The 18,354-nt window shown below is 58.1% G+C and overlaps 2 protein-coding genes across 4 annotated transcripts in view; one reads left to right on the top strand and one right to left on the bottom strand.

Annotated features, from left to right (window-relative positions):
- The first annotated feature begins 622 nt into the window (after nucleotides 1-622).
- On the top strand, nucleotides 623-2,906 carry ATP5ME (ATP synthase membrane subunit e). Of its 2 annotated transcripts, XM_045881695.2 has the most exons (4): nucleotides 623-999; nucleotides 1,628-1,682; nucleotides 2,263-2,361; nucleotides 2,824-2,906. In XM_045881695.2, exons 1-4 carry the CDS (start codon nucleotides 964-966, stop codon nucleotides 2,847-2,849), a joined length of 216 nt encoding a protein of 71 aa, XP_045737651.1. In that variant the 5' UTR covers nucleotides 623-963; the 3' UTR covers nucleotides 2,850-2,906. The 2 variants fall into 2 exon arrangements, with proteins under 2 accessions (XP_045737651.1, XP_045737650.1); XM_045881694.1 differs by lacking the exon at nucleotides 1,628-1,682.
- A 1,617-nt stretch (nucleotides 2,907-4,523) lies between these two features.
- The window catches only part of PDE6B (phosphodiesterase 6B), a 34,217-nt gene continuing 20,386 nt past the window's right edge, over nucleotides 4,524-18,354 (bottom strand). The window contains exons 4-22 of one of the 2 annotated variants that reach the window (XM_045881693.1): nucleotides 17,136-17,276; nucleotides 16,970-17,044; nucleotides 15,774-15,838; nucleotides 14,830-14,896; nucleotides 14,600-14,647; nucleotides 13,708-13,857; nucleotides 13,308-13,451; nucleotides 12,723-12,788; nucleotides 12,191-12,337; nucleotides 10,793-10,900; nucleotides 10,367-10,476; nucleotides 10,087-10,174; nucleotides 9,621-9,721; nucleotides 9,281-9,388; nucleotides 8,662-8,725; nucleotides 8,261-8,335; nucleotides 7,013-7,096; nucleotides 5,608-5,770; nucleotides 4,524-4,576 (exon numbers count right to left, since the gene is read on the bottom strand). In XM_045881693.1, coding sequence (XP_045737649.1) covers nucleotides 4,524-4,576; nucleotides 5,608-5,770; nucleotides 7,013-7,096; nucleotides 8,261-8,335; nucleotides 8,662-8,725; nucleotides 9,281-9,388; nucleotides 9,621-9,721; nucleotides 10,087-10,174; nucleotides 10,367-10,476; nucleotides 10,793-10,900; nucleotides 12,191-12,337; nucleotides 12,723-12,788; nucleotides 13,308-13,451; nucleotides 13,708-13,857; nucleotides 14,600-14,647; nucleotides 14,830-14,896; nucleotides 15,774-15,838; nucleotides 16,970-17,044; nucleotides 17,136-17,276 — 1,857 coding nt within the window. Of the gene's footprint in view, nucleotides 4,586-5,607; nucleotides 5,771-7,012; nucleotides 7,097-8,260; nucleotides 8,336-8,661; nucleotides 8,726-9,280; nucleotides 9,389-9,620; nucleotides 9,722-10,086; nucleotides 10,175-10,366; nucleotides 10,477-10,792; nucleotides 10,901-12,190; nucleotides 12,338-12,722; nucleotides 12,789-13,307; nucleotides 13,452-13,707; nucleotides 13,858-14,599; nucleotides 14,648-14,829; nucleotides 14,897-15,773; nucleotides 15,839-16,969; nucleotides 17,045-17,135; nucleotides 17,277-18,354 lie in introns of both variants that reach the window. The other variant, XM_045881692.1, reaches the window with a different exon arrangement.

The raw sequence follows: 18,354 nt of genomic DNA, 5'->3' as shown, positions 1-18,354 counted from the left end.
GGAGGGCCCATCTGGGGGCTCAGTGGTCCCTGAGGCCCTGGTTGAGGTGGACCTTGGAGCTTGGGACTGCAGGGTCCCCAGGGCAGGAGTCAGGGAGCAGGCTCTACTAGGGTGCTCTTCCCAGGGAGACTCCAGACCCCTGCGCTGGAGAGGCTCCTGCAGTGAGGAAACTCGGCTCTGCTGGAGGACTGAGACTGCGGGCAAGGGTAGCTGTAAGGGGCACCTGAGGCAGCGCCGTCCCAGGAAGAAGTTCTGAGGCCACCATGATAAGCCTGGCCTGAGTCCAGAGGGCTCGGCCACAACCCCTCCCCTCCCCTGGGTGAGAGGCCTGGGGCAAGGAGGCCTGCACTCAGGTCACACACAGTCCCTGGACCCTGGATTCCCAGCCCCAAACCTCGAACCCCTTTCCGGACCATGCGCCCTTCCTGGGCGGTCATGGCAGCTGACCTGGGGTGACCGTGGGCCTCTCCAGCCGCGGGGCGGGAGTGGGGGCTCCTTTCCCGACTCGCCGGCCCTGACAGGAGAGCCCAGGCACTGCAGGAGGATAGAGAGCCATCTACTTCACACTTTGTGAGACTGACTTATATTTTTCAAATATTTGGACCTATAATGGGCGGGCTCCACTGGTGCTCAACCTGGCCTGACGGCGTCAGAGGCTGCAGGGAACATGAGGGTAGGCCGGGTTTTACACCCTGGGCAAAACCCACCCCCGCCGCCCAGCCGACACGGCTTCTCCCGCAATCGCGCATGCGCAGCTGATGCCGAGCCGCGCGCCCGGTGTGGTCCCCGCCCCGAGCGGGCGCATGCTGTTCCACCTCCGTCCACCGGGGGGCGCCGTCCTGCTTCTGTTCGCCGCCGACGGCGCATGCGTTCGCCCTTGTACGCTTTTACGTCTCCGCAGCTTTCTGGGCCCTTGCAGCGTCCTCCTCAGATTGTGCTTCCGGCGTGAAGGTTACGGACAAGATGGTGCCGCCGGTGCCAGTCTCCCCGCTCATCAAGGTGAACGAGGCTTTGCGGCCGTCGCCGGGTGCTCGGCTCCGCGTGCACGACCCCAGCGAGCCCGGGACCCGCGCCCCCGCGGATGCGACCCCCCCACTCCCCGCGCCCCCGGGACCTCCGCCCTGCACCCCCGACCCCCGGGCCGGGAACCCCCTCCCCGAGACCCGCGCCCCCGTCCGCACCGCCCGCGCTCTCGGGGCCCCCGCCCTACGCCCCCGACTCCGCGGGTTGGGAATTCCCTCCCGGGAACCCGCGCCCAGGTCCGCGCTCCCCGCGCTCCCAGGACCCCCGCCCTGCTCCGCCGATCTGGCGGGCTGGGAACGCCCCCCAGTCCCCGCGCTCCCGGGACTCCCGCCCTGCGTCCCCGACCCCGCGGGCTGGGAACTCTCTCCCCAGTCCCCGCGCTCCCAGGACCCCCCTGCGCCCACCGACCCCGCGCTCTGGGGACCGCCTGTCCGCCCGACCCCGCCGGTTGGGAACTCCCTCCCCAGTCCCCGCATTGCCGGGACTCCCTCCCTGCGCTCTCCGACCTCGCGGGCTGGGGATCCCCCCCAGGCCCCGCGCTCCCGGGACTCACCCCCCCCCCCCGCACCCTCCTGCCCCGCCTCTGACCGTCTTTTGCCCGCAGCTTGGCCGCTACTCCGCCCTGTTCCTCGGCGTGGCCTATGGAGCCAAGCGCTACAGTGAGTGACCGCGCCGCTGTCTTGGCCCAAGGCAGGGTAGCACTGGGTCTTCTCAGAGCCAGGGGGGCTCCCCAGAGCCATCTACTAAGCCCCGGCGAAGGGCAAGAAAGGGGGCAGGGTTGGGAGGCCCCAGCCCCAGAAACCCGAGTGAGTTTGACCCCTGAGCGGCGCGGCAGGTGTGTAGGTTGCTTTGGGATTGGCGCAGATGGTCAGGAGCCAAAGCGCATTCTGATGCTGGGCACCCCCCGGGAGCTGGAGAACGGCTAGTTCTTGTTGAAAATCGGGGTGCCAAGTGGGTGTTGGAGGAGTGCTGCGGTCAGACGCGAGCAGCCTCTGGTGGCCTCGATTGCCGGGCAGAGAAGGGCGGTGAGGTGGAGGGGCATCTGGCAGGCGGGGCCCCTGCAGCTGCCCTCTGGGTTGGGCTCTTTGCTGAGCAGGGAAAGTCAGGCCTTAATCCACGTGGAAGGAAAAGAATGGAGAGCACATGCATCAGGCATTCACGTGCACTAAACTCCTTTTATGCAGCGTTTTGGTGAAGAAGCTGAAAGTACCTTCCCATCTTCATGCTTTCCTTACACAGGTTACCTGAAACCTCGGGCGGAAGAGGAGAGGAGGATAGCCGCTGAGGAGAAAAAGAAGCAGGATGAACGGAAACGGATTGAGAGAGAACTGGCAGAAGGTACACTGCATCTTACGGCCTTGTCCTCTGCCCAGACTTGAGAAACATACAGGTGCTGCTTCAGGTGAACCCCACAGTGGGGGTTAGGAGCTGCCTCCTTTCTTCCAGCACTGGCCAGTGGGTCCTCTGCGGGAGGGAGAGATGTAGCAGGGCCGTGGATGTTGGGGGACACGGTGACACCTTGCCTTGGGCAAGGCCCACCAGGTCCCTAGGCCTCGGAGGTTAGTTGTCTGGGAATGTGCCACCCTCAGAGGGGCCCACAGGACTGGAACCAGGTACGCATCCCCCACTGAGTGCTGTGGCAGGCTGCAGTCAGTGTGCAGGGACAAGAGTTGAGGCAGAGCATGGTCGGGCTCTCCACTGTAGCTAGATCCTGGGTTGTTGAGCACTGAACATGTGAAGTAGTCCTTTTGGGTTGCCTGAGCGTGTAATAACACGAGTGTTTTCCTTTGAACCTTTCAGCCCAAGACGACAGCATACTAAAGTGAGCCTGCCTTTCTCTGGAGTGGTGTGGATGAATAAAGCTTTCTGTGTTTGATGCTCTCCTTTTTCGTCGCCAGTTGTCTGATTTCCGGACTCCAGCTCAGCAGTTGTGCTCTGTCCTCCATTTCTGTGGGGTGGGGATGGGGAGTGGGTTTCAGAAGAACTGGGCACCTATCACAGACCCAGAGGGCAGTGCACAGACGGGCCGGGAACACAGAAATTCTGTCACCTGTTCTCTGGAGTGTCTGACTGGGGATGCCCAGAGGGAGCAGTTTATACCCCACACAGCCAGCTTGGGTATTGCGGCTGCTGCTTGGTCTTCAATGAGCCCAGACCCTTGATGGGCCGTGCAAATGCCGGGGACCTGGATCTTCATCCCCCTGTCAGGAGCCCTCCCCTCAACTCTAAGGAAGGCCCGTGGGCTTTTGGGCATCAGGCTGGGGTGCTGCATAAAGCTCTGTAGTGGGCTTGGGCTCTTGCTGAGCTGACAGTTAGGTTCTGCCCCTCCTTGCTGTGCTCTTCCAGCCTCTGAGGCCTGGTGTTGGCATGTGCTCTTTCCCAGCCCCAGGCCTTGAGCAAATTTCCCTGAGCCCAAGTTTTGTTGATAAAGTGAATTCATTTGCAAATGTGAGGGGGAAGATGAGAAGCAGTGGATAAGCACTTTAAACCCTTGGTTTTAGTTCTGGTGAAGGTTGAGTGAGCCCAGCTCAGTTCCTTCCGGTTGGCTGGTGCGGAGTCCCTTGGGAGGATGGCCTGGCCCTAATCATGGACTGTCACCAGGTGTCCCCGCTGAGATGCGAACTGCCTCTTTCCTGTGACTGGACGGCTGTGGGGGGTGGCTCCCCCCTCCCCATTCTCCCCTCACCACCTGCCCAGGAGCTCAGGAGCTCTGGAGGCGGGCTTGAGTGGCATCTGAGCTGGCCTTTCCGCAACCAGTCTAATCAGGCAGCTGAGGAGTTTGCTGTGGGGTTAAGTGTGCAGTGTTGGGAACAAACGATGTGGAGCTCACATTATCAGGACTTTAAAAGTCCTTAACCTCCACCAGATACTTAGCACCCATTTCACGTGTGAGTCGTGCGTTTGGGTCTCGCTGTGCTGGTGCAAACACAAAGGGCACCCTCACTTGTACGGGACGTGGGCAGACCCCAGCCACGGCAGTGTGCTCCCCCAACCTCCATGCAGAGGGCTGTTACACGTGTTTTTGCGCAGGTCACTCCTGGCCTTGACCTTTTGGCAGAATTTTCGGATGGGTCCTCCATGATGTGCCCTCCACCATAATTTCTGCTGTATTAAAGAAAAGGGCAACTTGTTTTCTTTTTATTTTATTCTGAATTTCTGGTCATATTTCCTCCCAACCAGACAGCCAACAGCATCTTTGTATCTCATCGACCCGTAGACACATAAATACATGTGCAGTTGTGGATCCCACCCAGAGCTTTCCGACTCGCAGTTCGCAGACCCTTTCCAAACATCTCTGTGGTATTGCTGTGCACCCAAAAGATGGATGAGTGTGAAGTACGGTAAACTGTTTATTCATAGGTGATTTAGTTTATAAAAACATAAGTCTTAAAAAAATGTCAAAATACCCAAAATTGTCTTCAGTCATTTTCTTGTAGCAAGAAAAGGTGGAGTCCCAGCGGGTGAATGGACTGGGGCGCCATCAGAACACACGGAGCGGCTCACAGGATGCAGCAGGTCGAAGACTTGGGTGCGGGGCCGCCGTTGCAAATCTCTGTGCCCGCTGCAAGAGAAACAAGATGGTGAGAGGACTGTGCACTGGCCTCGCCCCTTCCGCCCAGTGTCCTCAGCCAGCCCCATGGGAGGAAGGGCAGAGTGTGGGACCTGTGGTCAGCCTAAGCCGATTAGCCTAGCCAGGGCTCAGCCTTTCTTATCTTGTTCTTGTGACACTTTCAGTTCTGGCCCCCGCAAGCCCAAAACCGTCCGGACATCGGTTTCCTCCCCACAGCAGGAAATAGCAACAAAAGTCCCAGGGCTGAAGTGGCCATGCACAGGCAAATACCATGGCAACAACATCAGGGATTCCATCTGGGGGGTGTGCCGGCCCCTCACAATGAGGCCACGTGAGCCACATTCCCACAAGGGGACGCAGTGGTGGGGGGTGAGCAGGTAAACAAAGGCTCTGACACAGTACAGGGAAAGATGTCATGTACGCTTGACTCAGCTCACTTAATTTCTTTTTTTGGGTCTTCTGTTTTTGTTTTGTTTTTGTTAAGATTTTATTCATTTATTTGAGAGAGCGTGCGCGTGTGCACGAGAAGGGGGAGGGCCCGAGGGAGAAGCAGGCTCCCTGCTGAGCGCAGAGCCCACCGTGGAGCTCGACCCAGGACCCCGAGATCATGACCTGAACCGGAGTCAGATGGGTGCCCTTAGGTCTTCTGTTTGGTTTCTGAGGGTAGATGGAAGTGGAGATTTTCCTAAGTTATTTAGGAGAAAACTGCTGCTTGGTGGTGGAAGAAAGAGCTGCTGAGAGTTCCCGATGTTTCCTCCCTTTATCAAGGAAGTAACATTCAAATAGCTACTTGGTTAGAGAAAATGAGAATCTCTGGCGAGGATCAAGGAGATGCCGCAGTCCGGGTTGTTGACTGCACTGGGCCCACAGGCCCGATGCCTCTGCAGGGAGGAACCCAGCTCACCAGCCCCAGCACCTTGGCCACCGGCCTGTCCGCCAGAGTCAGCTCTTGCTTAACCTCCGTCCCTTCGCACACTTCCATGTGGGGACTAACCACGTGCCCGCCCCGCTGCCCACACCTTTCTTGGCTGTTGTCTTGTCCTCCTGTTGCTGCTTCTGCTCCTCCAGGGCCTTGACTTTGGCCTCATACTCGTCAGCCAGGGCCTTCCACTCCTTTCTGTTGTTCTGCAGTCGGTCGAACATGGGCAGGATCTCTTCATGGAAACGGGAAAACTCCTGGACCGGGAAGACAGGGAATCAAGAAGTCGGGCCCCACTCCTGACTGTTCCTAGGCAGCTGGGGCAGGTGGCCTCCCCACATCTTGGCCCTTGCTGGCACCAGCCTGTCCCCCCACACCCTGCCCCGCTCACCCAAGAGGAGAACCTGGGAGGGGGCCTGTCTGAGGGAGAAGGGAAGGCCACTGAGATGTTACTTTCCCAGCAAAGCCCAGGAGACAGAGCAGAGAGGATGGGGAGGGCACAGACGGTCTTAGTGGGGTAAGGACCCCAAGAATGGAGTAGAAAATATCAATGGCAGAAGGGGAGTCCCTCGGCAGAAGGGGTGGGAAGTCTCGGGCAGACATGCTGGTCTTGCAGCCCCTTCTCTGGTCTCTTCTACGTACATCACACATACATGCACACGCAAACACACACATGAGCCATGGAGTGTGTGGGTGGACTTGGGGAAGGCAGTGAGAGGGGAGCGATGTGGTGGGGCTGTGACCTGTGAGCTTCAGGACTGGGATGTCCATCCTGGTCCCGCCTTCCTTCTCAGCATTTACAGCCCCACTGAGGGGGCAGCAAAGGGAGCTGGGATTTCAGTAAGGGGAAGCCCAGGTGCTGTGGTGGTCAAGGTGGGGAGTGGGCCTGGTCCAGTCAGGGGTAACTTTACTCAGAAGCAGACAACCTCCTCATCACAGCCCCCAGGACCAGATGGAGTGGAGCCCATGGGCATGTTGGGCATCACTTGGGAGGGGCTCTGCAGTCAGACCCCCGACACACTCCCTGAACAGTCCTCTGGGCTGTGAAGTCACAGTGCGTGTGTCCTCGGCACAATGTTCCCTGGTCACTCATGTGCAACATGTGTTTGCTGGGTGAGGCATTCCCAGCTGTGACAGGTGGACCCATCCCTGTCCTCCTGGGTTCACAGGCACTGAACAAATGCACCTGCAGATAAGCTGCAGGCCATGAGTGGGGGTGCCCTAGATGGGGTTTGGGGAAGGGACATGTGAGGTGAGACCTCATGGTGAGTGGGAGGACCTCCCAGAGGGTGGAGACCTGTGGGAAAGCATGAAGAGCTTCTGAGGAACTGGTTAGGGGAAAGTGGGAAGGGACTCCTTGGGGTGACACTGAGGATTTCAGATTTTAAGTGCAAGGATGAGGAGATGGGGGCTGTGGCAGGCCAGGCCATTGGGTGAACCCACACCAGCAACCCCCTTCCTCCTGCGAGCCTAGCCAGGCCCCACACCACCCTGCTCACCTTGTACACGAATGTGCACACGAAGTCGATGAAGCCAACCTGTAGTTTGGGGAGCTCAGCTGCCTTGTTCCGGTCCATCATTGGCTTGTGGGGGGAGCAGAGATACCTCCTCTGAGCCCGCAGGATTCACTCAGCCCCACCCAGCTCAGATGAACTTGTCCACAGAGACACAGATGAAGCAGTGTCCATGGGATGAAGGTGGAGCCTCTGGTCTTGGGGCTTAGCCTGCCTTGATAGATGCTGGCCCTTGAAAGGGGACAGCCAGGATGCCCCTCCCCGCTCTGAGCCATCTGGTAGTTCCAGGGCTGAGTCCACCATGATGCTCCCCAGTTGCAGGTCCCCTGAGCGCCTTCCTCCCGCTTCCTTGGGAACTATCCATGGTGCTAACTCAAGACCTGGCTTGAGAGCCCTGTGGGGGCAAACTCCAGATGCCCTTGGAGGGACTATCCTTGGTGTCCACATACTCCAGACCCCCTGAGCTGTTCCTTGCAGGTTTATCCTTCATAGCTACCCACTGTCCGGAGCTCCATGTAGCAACGGTGAGCCATGCAGGAACTAGAGGCCTGCCCTGTCCCCAAGGGACTTGGCTGGTTGATCAGGACACCCTTTCCTGCAGGCTGTCCCTGGCCCCAAAGCCTTCTCCACCCTGTGATCAGGCAGCTATCCACTGACTGGAGTTGACTTGTAAAACAAGCCCTCTTTCCATCTCTTCCACCTGCTGATGGACAATGCTATGCTGTCCTCGTCCCCTTGGATCCTATGCAAGTGCCATTGTGGTCTAGCAGCATGTTCCTGGCCCCACATTGCTGGCCTGAAGATCTCAGCATCTTCCATCTATCACGGTGTGGGCCCTGGACTCCAGCAGCTGGCCTTCTCTGGCACCGTACTCTCCCCACTTGAGGGCCTTCCTGGAGCAGCTTGCAGCCTGGCTGAGGTTCACTGTGGAGCTGCCTGGGCCATGGAGGCCCCAGATGATGGGCCCCAGCCTGCCTCGGCCACTTTTGACAATGACTTTCCATTTCTGTATGAGCCTCACAGCTTTATCCAAACCCTGTTTTTTTCTACAACTTTACCCAGATCCCAAGCTACCTAAATTTACGCTCAGCTCATGTCACATGACCGATCCCACAAAGTGAGACTGAGGTCCTGGGACCCCCAAATCCCCAGGGGTCCTCTGTTTGTACCAAGCGAAGCCCGAGGTTCCCAAGGACCACAGTAGGGGTGGAAGATTCTGGAAGTAACACTCACAATGGGCTGCTGATCCAGAACTGTCCTTTCCAAGTCACCTTGTTCCCAGAACTCAGCTGCCACCAGCAAAGCAACCTGGGTGGGGGGTGGACATAAAAGGCAGTCATCCTGTGGAGTTCAGCACTTGGTCAGAAGTTGACAAAGGAGGCTCCTGCCAGGAGCCTCTGTGGCCTCAGTCTCTGCCCCAGACCCTCTGGGACCCCTACTCCTCAGGCTGGGCCTGATGCACAGTGAGCACATTGGCGCTTTCCAATGTGGCGGCCGCGAGCCCAGCCCCAGAGCAGGGGGGCAGCTCTCAGTACTACTTGCAAATGAAGGCTCTGTCCCCCCTTCTCAGGCTTCCCCTAGATGCAATCTCAAGAGGCAATGACAAGAGGTGGGGGCTCTGCATGACTTCTGACCTTGCTCTGGACTTCCCAGGGCTTGGTGATGGCGGACAGGTCACACGCAGTCATCATCATGGCCCTGCAGGCAGACGGAGCTCCAGGTGTGCCCAGGCTGGCCTCCCTCCCTCCCCGCCACCTCCACCTCTGGGCACCTCTTCCAGTAGTAGACCTCTCACTTTACACACCCGCTCCACCCCAGCCCTCATGCGTGACCTCCCTCTCCCCCTTGCCGCCACAAACTAAAACCAGGTCTTCACTGGGCAGCTCCCAGTGCCCGTGATTTACACATTTTTCCTTGTCGGACCTCTGGGACAGGCCTGGAGGAGGACCGTCGTTCTGAATCTCCATTTTGGAGATGTATCAGTGAAGGTTCACGAATAAGTAAATTATTGCCAAATCCACAAACTAAGGAAATGGACTCTGACCCCAAATCCTGTACTGTCTCCCCTGAAAATGAGGAGCAAGTAAGATGGAGCATTTATTTTGACGATTTATCAAAGCCGTTTAGAGATGAGCTGCTCTTGTTGTGGCTCATTCGGGGGCCTGGGGTCTCCTCGTTTGGTGGTGGTGGGGGGGTTGAGGATTAACCAGCACGGAGATGGTTCCTGCCGCCCCCACCCCCATCATAGCTCACATGACTATCTCCTTCCGCGTTGTCTCCAGGGACAGGTACTCCACCCAGCTCTTCTTGTCCTCATAGTTCTTAGACTCATCCACAATCTTCTGGAACATTGTCCTCTTCCTGAACCCCAAGAACAAAGAGAGAGAGTCGACCCCCACCCTCTAACCCCATGCAGGACACCCCCTCCTCCTTGATCCTAACCGCACCCACCCTTCTAGGAAGAAACCGAGGCAAAGAGCTCAGGCCCTGTGGGGCCGCTGGGCTGGCAAGGGTCTTCTAGGAACCCCAGGTCCCTACCCCCCCCCCCCCCAGCCAGGCTCCCGTCCTGCCTCCCCCCCGGGCGGCCACCTACTTGAAGTAGAGCGCCAGGTCCGTGGCAATGATGGCTATGTCCATGAGATGGATCACATGCTCGTGCTGTCGCCGGTTCAGGTTCTGGTAGATGTTCAGGGACTGGGGGAAGGGTTAGGTTCCCAGTCTGTCCCTGCCCCCTCCCAGGATCTGTCTGTCTGACCCGGCATATCGCTGGCCTGCTCCTACCGGCAGGTGACAGGTCGTGGGTACCGGACCCAGCTGGCCTTGCACGCCCTCCCCACCACTGCCTGACCCCTGAGCCCACCCCACCCCGCGGTGGGTGCATTTCCAAGTTCAAATCCAACCCATCGCCGCTGACCCTCCTCCAGCCCCTGCGGGGCCTGGCTCGCGGGTCACCACGCCCTGTGGCGTCCTCGGCGCCTGGCCGCGGGAGGGCCAGCGGTGCAGGCGATGGTCAGTCAGAAATACGGAGAAATACCCGGAGTGTGGAGTGGGACACAAACCTCCTCGGAGAGCAGGAACTTCCCGAACTCCAGGTGGTGCCGTTCCAAAATCGAGGAACCATGGAGCTTGGCTAAGGGATTCTGGGATCTGTTACGGGGGTTTTATTAAAATCACAGTTTGGCCAGAAGCCCCCAGAGAGGCTGGCTGTGGCTTCGGGGCCCCCGAACTTCCTCCTCGCCAGCTAAGGGCCCCCCCCCAGGGAGCTCTACGCAGGCCCCTCCCTGGGCTCTGTCACAAAGGCTCCCTCAGAGCGACCCGGGCACCCAGCTTGCTGCCTACTTCATCTGGTACAGATTGTTGGTGCCACGGTGGTCGATGTCGTGGCACAGGCCGGCGGTCACCATGGCGAAGGCCTCCAGGTCTGTGTAATAGCTCTTCAGCTTGCCCGTCTGAGGACATGGGCACCCACAGCTGTGCGGTGCTGCCAACACCCTCCTCCTCCCTCCCTTCCCTGCTCCACGGGGTGCGGGCAAGCAGGTGGGGGAGGGATCCGGGCCTCGCCCAGGGCCCTCCGTTACTCCCGGGGCTGGGGGTGTGCCGGTCCCGGGGGAGGCACCTCCTCTACTCCTCTGCCCTTGAAGGCCCCCACCCCCACGCAGAGCCCCCCCCCCCCCAAGGGCCAGGAGGGTCTTCACAAGCCTGACCAGGTGGCGGGTGGGGGGCTGGTTAGGGCAGCATCTGCCACGCCCCTGCTGGGGCACGCACCATGAGTAGCGTGAACATGGTCTGGGCCACATTGAAGCCATGACGCCAGTTGTGGTAGGTGATTCTCCGGTACCCTTTGCTCACGGAAAACAGAAACCGCACCAGGACCTGAGGGGAGTCAGGAGAAACACGGGCTCTGAGCGCCAAACATGCTAATAGCTTGGTGTGAAGGCCTGCTCGCTCCCGAACGCGAGGCCCCCGTGACCCTTCCTGTCCCGGCGAGTCACTGCTGGCCCCTGACCACCCTCCTGGGTGGGAGGTACCTTGCTTGACACCTGCGGGGTGGACGAGGGGCGGCCTGAGGGGGCCAGGGTCAAAGCTAAGAACAACTCCAGCATTCATGGGGCCTCCAACCTATTGCCCAGCCCAGAATTGGGAGGACCCCAGGCAAGGGGTATGGGATGTTTTAGAAGAAAAGGTCTGTTTTAGGCAAGGGTGTTTGAATGGGGCACAATGTGTGGGCACTTGGCATGGACGATGGAGAAATAAAATGTTGGCTAAGGGTCCAGAGATCAAGGGGCAGGCCCAGGGATGTGAGCCTTTTCCAGCAGGGCAGTCTCTCTGGACAACAGGATGTGGGCCAAAGGAGTGTCTTACTGCTTCCACTGTGATTTTTAGTGTCAGAAAATGATTCTGAAATTTTAAAAAATGCTATTAATCATTCGTCTACTTTTTTCTTTTGTGTTTTCCTTTAGTGTTTAGTAAAATTTCTTTTGAAAATGCCAGCGTGCTGCGCCTGTTCTCAGGGGGGCATGAGGAAGCATGGTTTCCTCCTTGCATGGTGGGGAAGCAGACGCTCCCTGAGGGGTGAGGGTGAAGACCGCACAACAGCCAGGGAACTATGGGAAAGCAGCAGGGCTCAGGGCAGCGCTGGAAGGACCACCCTCCTCCCTGGGACGACCTCTGCGGGGCTCTCTGCATTCAAACCAAGAGGATGCCCTTTGCTTTCTGCACAGCTTATGGGCTCCTATATCCTCTCCACCCCACGCCAAAACCCCACTAGGGCCCAATGATGCACTTGATCAACTTGTCTGGAACAACCATTTACCAAACGTTCTATCCATCATTCTACCCATCGATACATTCATTTAGTCATTTATTCTAAGCACAGTTGCTGTGTGTATTCTGTAATGAACATGGCTGTCCCCAAACTTTCTGTAGGACCTAGGACCTCGGACCACATCTCTCCCACCTCTTGGGGGATTTGGGATCCCCCCAACCATGTCCGAATTCTACCTCCCAGTGGATCTGGGATCCTTCACCATGGTTCCTCCCCCCCTGGTGGATCTGGGACCCTTCACCACAGCCCCCCACCCCCTGGTGGATCTGGGACCCTTCACCACAGCCCCCCACCCCCTAGTGGATCTGGGACCCTTCACCACAGCCCCCCACCCCCACCTCCTGAGGGATCTGGAACTTTCGGACCACGCCCAGCTCGTAGTACATCTGGATGCCGCATTTGACCAGCTCCAGCTCTGTGCACTCCAGATCGGAGAAGTGGAACTCATAAATGTCGAACTTGTTGGGCCCCGGCAACACTTCCTTCTGTGGGAGGGATTGTGAGGCTGAGGGAGGCAGGCTTTTCTCTTCCCTTCCCAGGATCCTTTGTCCAGCCTCAGATGTCCCAGGAGTGTGTTGACATCAGCCCTTCCAGTGGCTCTGGACTGCGGCTGGCCACTCACATGCCCTGCGGCTCAGCCCCCACCCATGGCCCCACCTCGAGAACAGAGGTATTATCAGGGAGACAGGTGCAAAGACATGCACATAAAGAGATCACACACACACACACACACGGACCCAGGCATAGGGATACGCAGACAGCAGCAAACATCAGGGGATGACATGCTCAGGTCTCCTAGGAATGAGGAAGTCTCCCCCGACCCTCAGGCCCCTCCAGTCTCCACCTGAGGGGTGGGAGTCAGATTCTGACCAAGATTGTCCTCAGCTCATCCTCCTCACAGTCAGCAGGCTCCTTCCCCAGGCGTTCCCTTGTCGGCTACGAGAGAAAACAGATGTGTTGAGACAGAGTGAATGTTAGCTACAGCCCTCGTGAGTGCAGGACAGGGTGACGGCGTTACCCACAGCCCTCGTGAGTGCAGGACAGGGTGATGGCGTTACCCACAGCCCTCGTGAGTGCGGGACAGGGTGACATCTAGCACAAGACGGCAGTTGCCTCTGGAAGCCCCAGCTGGAACTTCTTGCTTCAGAGAGAAGTGATAGTGGCTACCATTTCCTGTGTGTCCCTCCCTGCCTCTCTGACACTGTTCTAAGCTGTCCACAGGGACAACTGGTGGCGTCCCCGCAGGGCCTGACCCGGAGGGCTCTGATCACTCCCTGCTCACAGCTGACCCTGCTTGAGGCTGAGGACACAGGGGAGGGACTGCCCCTGGCCGTGCAGAGCATGTGGAACTCCAGGATTGGCTCGGCTCTCCGACCACAGGATATGCCCTGACTGCGGGGTCACCCTGCCTCCCCACTGGGCAGGAAGGGGACCAGGGCATGACAGGAGTGGTACCAGGATCTGCTGGATTTCGTCCTTGTCACATCTCACGTGGTACAGAACCATGTCCTGGGCGATGTCCTTGCGGTTCTCCAGCTTGTTCATCTTGTCGTAGGTGTCCGTGTTCAGCACCGACCAGCCCAGGAACTGAGTGAGGGACTGCAGACAGACCAGTAGCGTCACCATCCCGACAGGACCTGCCGCGCACCAGGCCCTGTGTCCTGGCACGTGGAGGGCCGCTCCAGGGCACTGAGTGCTTTTAAGGGGTCTCCAGGACTGGCCCCTCACAGCTCCCCCTTGCCCCTATGCTGGGTCGAGTGCTAAAGCAGATGGTAGGAAGGGACTCCACATAGCTGTGTCCCATGCCATCACACAGGTGTCTCCCCTAAGGGCCGCACCTACGGCAGGTGTTTACCTCCATGAGGACTTCATCCTGCTCATCAAAAGGCTTCCCGTCTTTCCTGTTGTAGAATGTTGCAACCCCCACAATCTCTTCCTTTTTGTTGACAATGGGCATGGAGAGGACATTCTTGATGATCCACCCCGAGTCGTCCAGAGGCCCTTCCTGCAGGGAGAGGCGTCCAGAGATGCCCACTACTCTGGGTCTGGCCCTGGCCCAGGCTTGTCACCCAGCAAGCACCAATCTCATTTCTCCCGCCCTCCAACTGTGGTGACTGGGTCACTCTTCCTGTCTGCTCACTCCCCGCATGCGTGGGAGCTCTCTGTCCATGGGTTTGTGTTGTGACTTCTCCCGCTAGCCGAAGCTGAGCCTATATGCCCACCAGGGTGGCTTTATGGTGTGAGTTCTGCAGTCACACAGGATTCCTGTCTTAGAAGGCTCCCACACTCGATTGAATCTTTGCCTCCATGCTCTTAATGTTCTTAATAATTGTTGAATTATTGTATTCCATTCTGCTGGGCCCCACAGATTATGCAGCTGTTCCCGTTTCACATTCCACTGACACCTGGCCAGTAAAATGTGGACAGTGGCCAGTTCCTGGAAGAGCTGTAGAGACCAGGGCAGTTCCATTGGCCCACTGGACTCTCAGCCTCCTCCAGAAAAGAGCCTGCTTTGGTCACACGTCCCCAGAGGAGGAGCAAGGAGCAGACCTGAAAGCTCATTGTGGCCTGGCCCCGCCCCACCAGCCACAGACCTGTGCCCGGGAAGTGCGTGTTTGCTGCTGTTAGCCCCTGAGATTTTGAGGTTGTTTCTCAAGGAGCGAAAACGAATTCAGTCCATCATTTCTGAACCAGAACATCTTCTTCCCTAAGTACAACACACTTTCTGTTAATGAATGGATAGATACCTGAAATTTGAACATTTCGTCGGCAGGGGCATTCATAATGTTACAGATCTGAAAGAGGATCAGGAAAAATTCACCTGAAGCAGCCCAATGTACGATATGGTTCTAAAAAAGACCACCCAGCCCGATGAGCTCTAAGTAGGTGAAGCAGGGCAGCGGGGAGCTGGCAGAGGTGCACAGACCGGCAGGAAGGGCCGGGGCGCCAGGCGAGGGCAGGGCCTCAGCAGACTCACAAAGCCACTTTCTGCCACGTAGGTTGGAAGGCCACTGGCCAGGGCCCAGTGATCCGCTGGGGGTGTGCTGGGGGAAGGAACACAGAGTCAGATGGTGGATGGGTTGTTCGATGTACGTGTGTAGATTTTGGCTCAGTGTGTGTGTTAATGTTTATTCCCTTTTCTGAGCTCTGGGTGGGGCGGGAAAGCTAGCAGGTAGTGGACTCAGGGAGAGTAGGAGGAGGCCAGGGGTGAGGTTTGGGTGTGTCTGATCCGGAAAGCTAGCAGGTAGTGGACTCAGGGAGAGTAGGAGGAGGCCAGGGGTGAGGTTTGGGTGTGTCTGATCCTTCCTCTGCCAATGCTGAGGAGGTCCCTCACCCTGTAGGAGCCCCCACTCTTCAATCCAGCCCCTGGAGCTCAGTGTCAGTCACCTGTCCTGCAGGCCTAGCACCTGGATCCTAGTCCTTGGTGGAACCTGCAGGGTGGGGTCCTGACAGGCTTATAGGGTCTGGGGACACATGGCCATTCAGCTATAGGGTGAGGAATGGCCAACACCTGTCCCCAGTTTCTCTAGTTTGGAGCCCTGCCCTTCCCTTAGCCCAGCTGTGCTTCCACTGGGGAGGACATCCCCTCCTACCTGCCCTATGGGGTGTGCCTTCTGGGAGCTCCACCTGCCTGGGTGGCTGGGTGAGCTAAGATGAGACCCTGAGGGACTCAAAGGTCAGTTACTGTTGACAGGGCTACCTGGATAGCTCACCTGGGCCTCTGGAAGTCCACTCTGGACATCCATGGTGCCTCCCTCCCCATCCCATTCTGCCTTGTCCTACAGCATAGGGAGCACCACCGTGTGAGGGGCCATGCCGGAGGCTGCTGATCCATTGTGATAAATCCCCAGTGCCAGCCCAGCATGGGTCCAAGGGCGCTCTGCCCTCAGGTGATGCTTGTCCTAAAACCCTGGCACTTACGGGATGACCTTGATGTCTTCCTTGCCATGGAGGATATAGTCGATGACTTTGTAGAAGACGATTTCCTGCGAAAAGGACCATAGCAGTCGTGAGGGGCTCCCTGGGCCAGCTCCCCAGTGGGAACCCCCCTGAGGGTGAGAGGAGTTCCCAGGTGTCCCACCCAGACATGCATGTGCACACAGAGCATACACCACACCCCCGTAGTCACACACAACCTCACATGCACACATGGACGTGCACACAGGCATACACACAACCTCACATGCACACATGGACGTGCACACAGAGCATACACCACACCCCCGTAGTTACACACAAACTCACATGCACACATGGACGTGCACACAGAGCATACACACAACCTCACATGCACACATGGACATGCACACAGAGCATACACACAACCTCACATGCACTTTATGTACACACATGCAGACCATCACTGACACTCGTGGGACACACATTACACATTTGGTTTACACTTGTCCTCATTCGGTCTGTGTCCCACTCAAGCCCACACACAAACTGGGCCCCATACTCCTTCACATGTATGCACACCCAGGCCAGTACACACACACACACACAACTGTGACAAGTCACGGCCACAGCCAAGCCATGAGCAGGGACTTGGCACACAACCCTGTGAAAAGGCCCAGTTATCACCCCTTGTGACCGGTGGGGAAACGGAAGCATGGCTGGGCTGGGTGGTGTGTACCAGATTGGATGTACAGTACGTGGCAGAAGTATCTGCCATGCTCCCTTGTACTTGTCACCCTGCCTTTCTCACACTCATGCACACAGGTCTGCACACACACTGCACATACACGTATACATGGTCCCACATGGGAGATGCTACAGTGATTTAAGGGTGGGGCAGCAGAAGGACAGAGGCTGGCCATTCCCACTGGGCTGATGACCCTCATCGGGAGATCTGCACCTGCCCCCACCCGGCCCCGGAGCATGCGCTGGAGTCAGGGGAGGCAGCAGACAAGCGCTCAGAGCCTGCCCTCCAGAGCAGTCAGGTAGCCAGCCAGCCCACAACCATCTGTCCCCACCGCCCCACACCCTTCCCATAGCCCTCCCTCTCCCACCCTCGGTCAGGCTGGGACAGGCCCCTTCCCACCCTGGAGCTGGAGTTGGAGCCAGGGAAACAGAGGTATGCAGGCTGGGCCTGTCCCCCCTCCACCATGACTCACGCGGCCATCGGGTGTGCGTGGGCCTGAGTACTGCTGGGCTTCTCCCATTAGCACAGGCCACACGTCAAAGAATTCCTGAGCAGAGAAGAGAAGGGACAGAGTCAGTGAGTCAGCACAGGAGCAGGACGAGGCTGGCCAGGAGGCCTGTGGAGCACTGAGACCTCACCTTCTCCTTGGTCATGTCCAGGAGGCCCACCGAGTACCGGTCACAGTTCAGATAGGCCCGCACAGTGTAGAACGCCTTGTGGAACTGCCTCTCGATGTCTGTCAGTTCCTCAAACACCTTGTTAGCTGACCACAGAAGCACCTGTTGGGGGGGGTGCAGCTGTGAGCCTGTGGTCACACACACACACACACACACCCCTGGGTGACCACAGTAACACCTGGGTCACACCTGTGAGCCTGTGGCCACCCCTTCCCCACAAACACCTGGGTGCCCACAGCAGCACCTGGGTTGGGGGGACACTTGTGAGCCTATGGCCACCTCTCCCCCCCACACACCTGGTTGACCACAGCAGCACTTGGCGGGGGGAAACCTGTGAGCCTGTGGCCATCCCTCCCCCCGACACACCTGGGTAATCACAGCAGCACCTGGGGGGGGCATACCTGTGAACCTGTGGCCACCCTTCCTCCCCACACACCTGGGTAATCACAGCAGCACCTGGGGGGGGACACCTGTGAGCCTGTGGCCACCCCTCCCCCCCACACACCTGGGTGCCCACAGCAGCGCCTGGGGGAGGGGGAACACCCGTGAGCCTGTGGCCATCCCTCCTTCCCACACACCTAGGTAATCACAGCAGCACCTGGGGGGGGACACCAGTGAGCAATGGCCACTTCTCCCCCACACACACCTGGGTGACCACAGCAGCACCTGGGGGGGCATACCTGTGAACCTGTGGCCACCCCCCAGAACACACATACCTATGTGACCGCAGCATGTGGGGGGGCACACCTGTGAACCTGTGGCCATACCCCCTCCACACCTATGCGACACCCAGCACACATGTGCACATGCATCTGACCACAGAGCTCCAGAGGGACGCTGGTTGATGGTGCCCCTCCCAACAGCATCTCCACAGAGTGCCATCACCCGGGGTTTCATCCAAGCACATGATTACCTGCTCCTTGACCCAGCTGCCCCCAAACCTGTTGGAAGGTAAAGCCTCCAAGCTTTGGCCACATCATTGCCACTTACTGTCCGGTGCTGGCCTCAAGCTGGGGTATTAAGTGAAAGTGAATGCATAAAATTTAAAGACAAAACTCTGACCAACCTCCCTTACCTAATCAGCCTTGAGAAGCTGGGTTTTGAGAGCATGGATTCAGTGCATTTTGGATGCCACAAAATGAGTTGAGAGTGATAGTTCAATGAAATGCTCCGTGAAGCC

The sequence above is a fragment of the Mirounga angustirostris genome, unplaced genomic scaffold (assembly GCF_029215605.1).
Source record: "Mirounga angustirostris isolate CCGP_5_RB_7025 unplaced genomic scaffold, mMirAng1.0.hap1 SCAF_2, whole genome shotgun sequence".
NCBI classification, from domain to species: Eukaryota; Metazoa; Chordata; class Mammalia; order Carnivora; family Phocidae; genus Mirounga; species Mirounga angustirostris.
The sequence above is the reverse complement of the archived record's forward strand: the minus strand, read 5'-3'. Positions and strand labels throughout refer to the sequence as shown.

Bases quoted from the DNA above. Each gene is read 5' to 3' on its own strand.
- ATP5ME (XM_045881694.1), top strand. From the start codon at position 759: ATGCCGAGCCGCGCGCCCGGTGTGGTCCCCGCCCCGAGCGGGCGCATG. The intron at 1,000-2,262 runs GTGAACGAGGCT...TTCCTTACACAG, and splicing joins CAGTCTCCCCGCTCATCAAG to GTTACCTGAAACCTCGGGCG. The intron at 2,362-2,823 runs GTACACTGCATC...TGAACCTTTCAG, and splicing joins TGAGAGAGAACTGGCAGAAG to CCCAAGACGACAGCATACTA.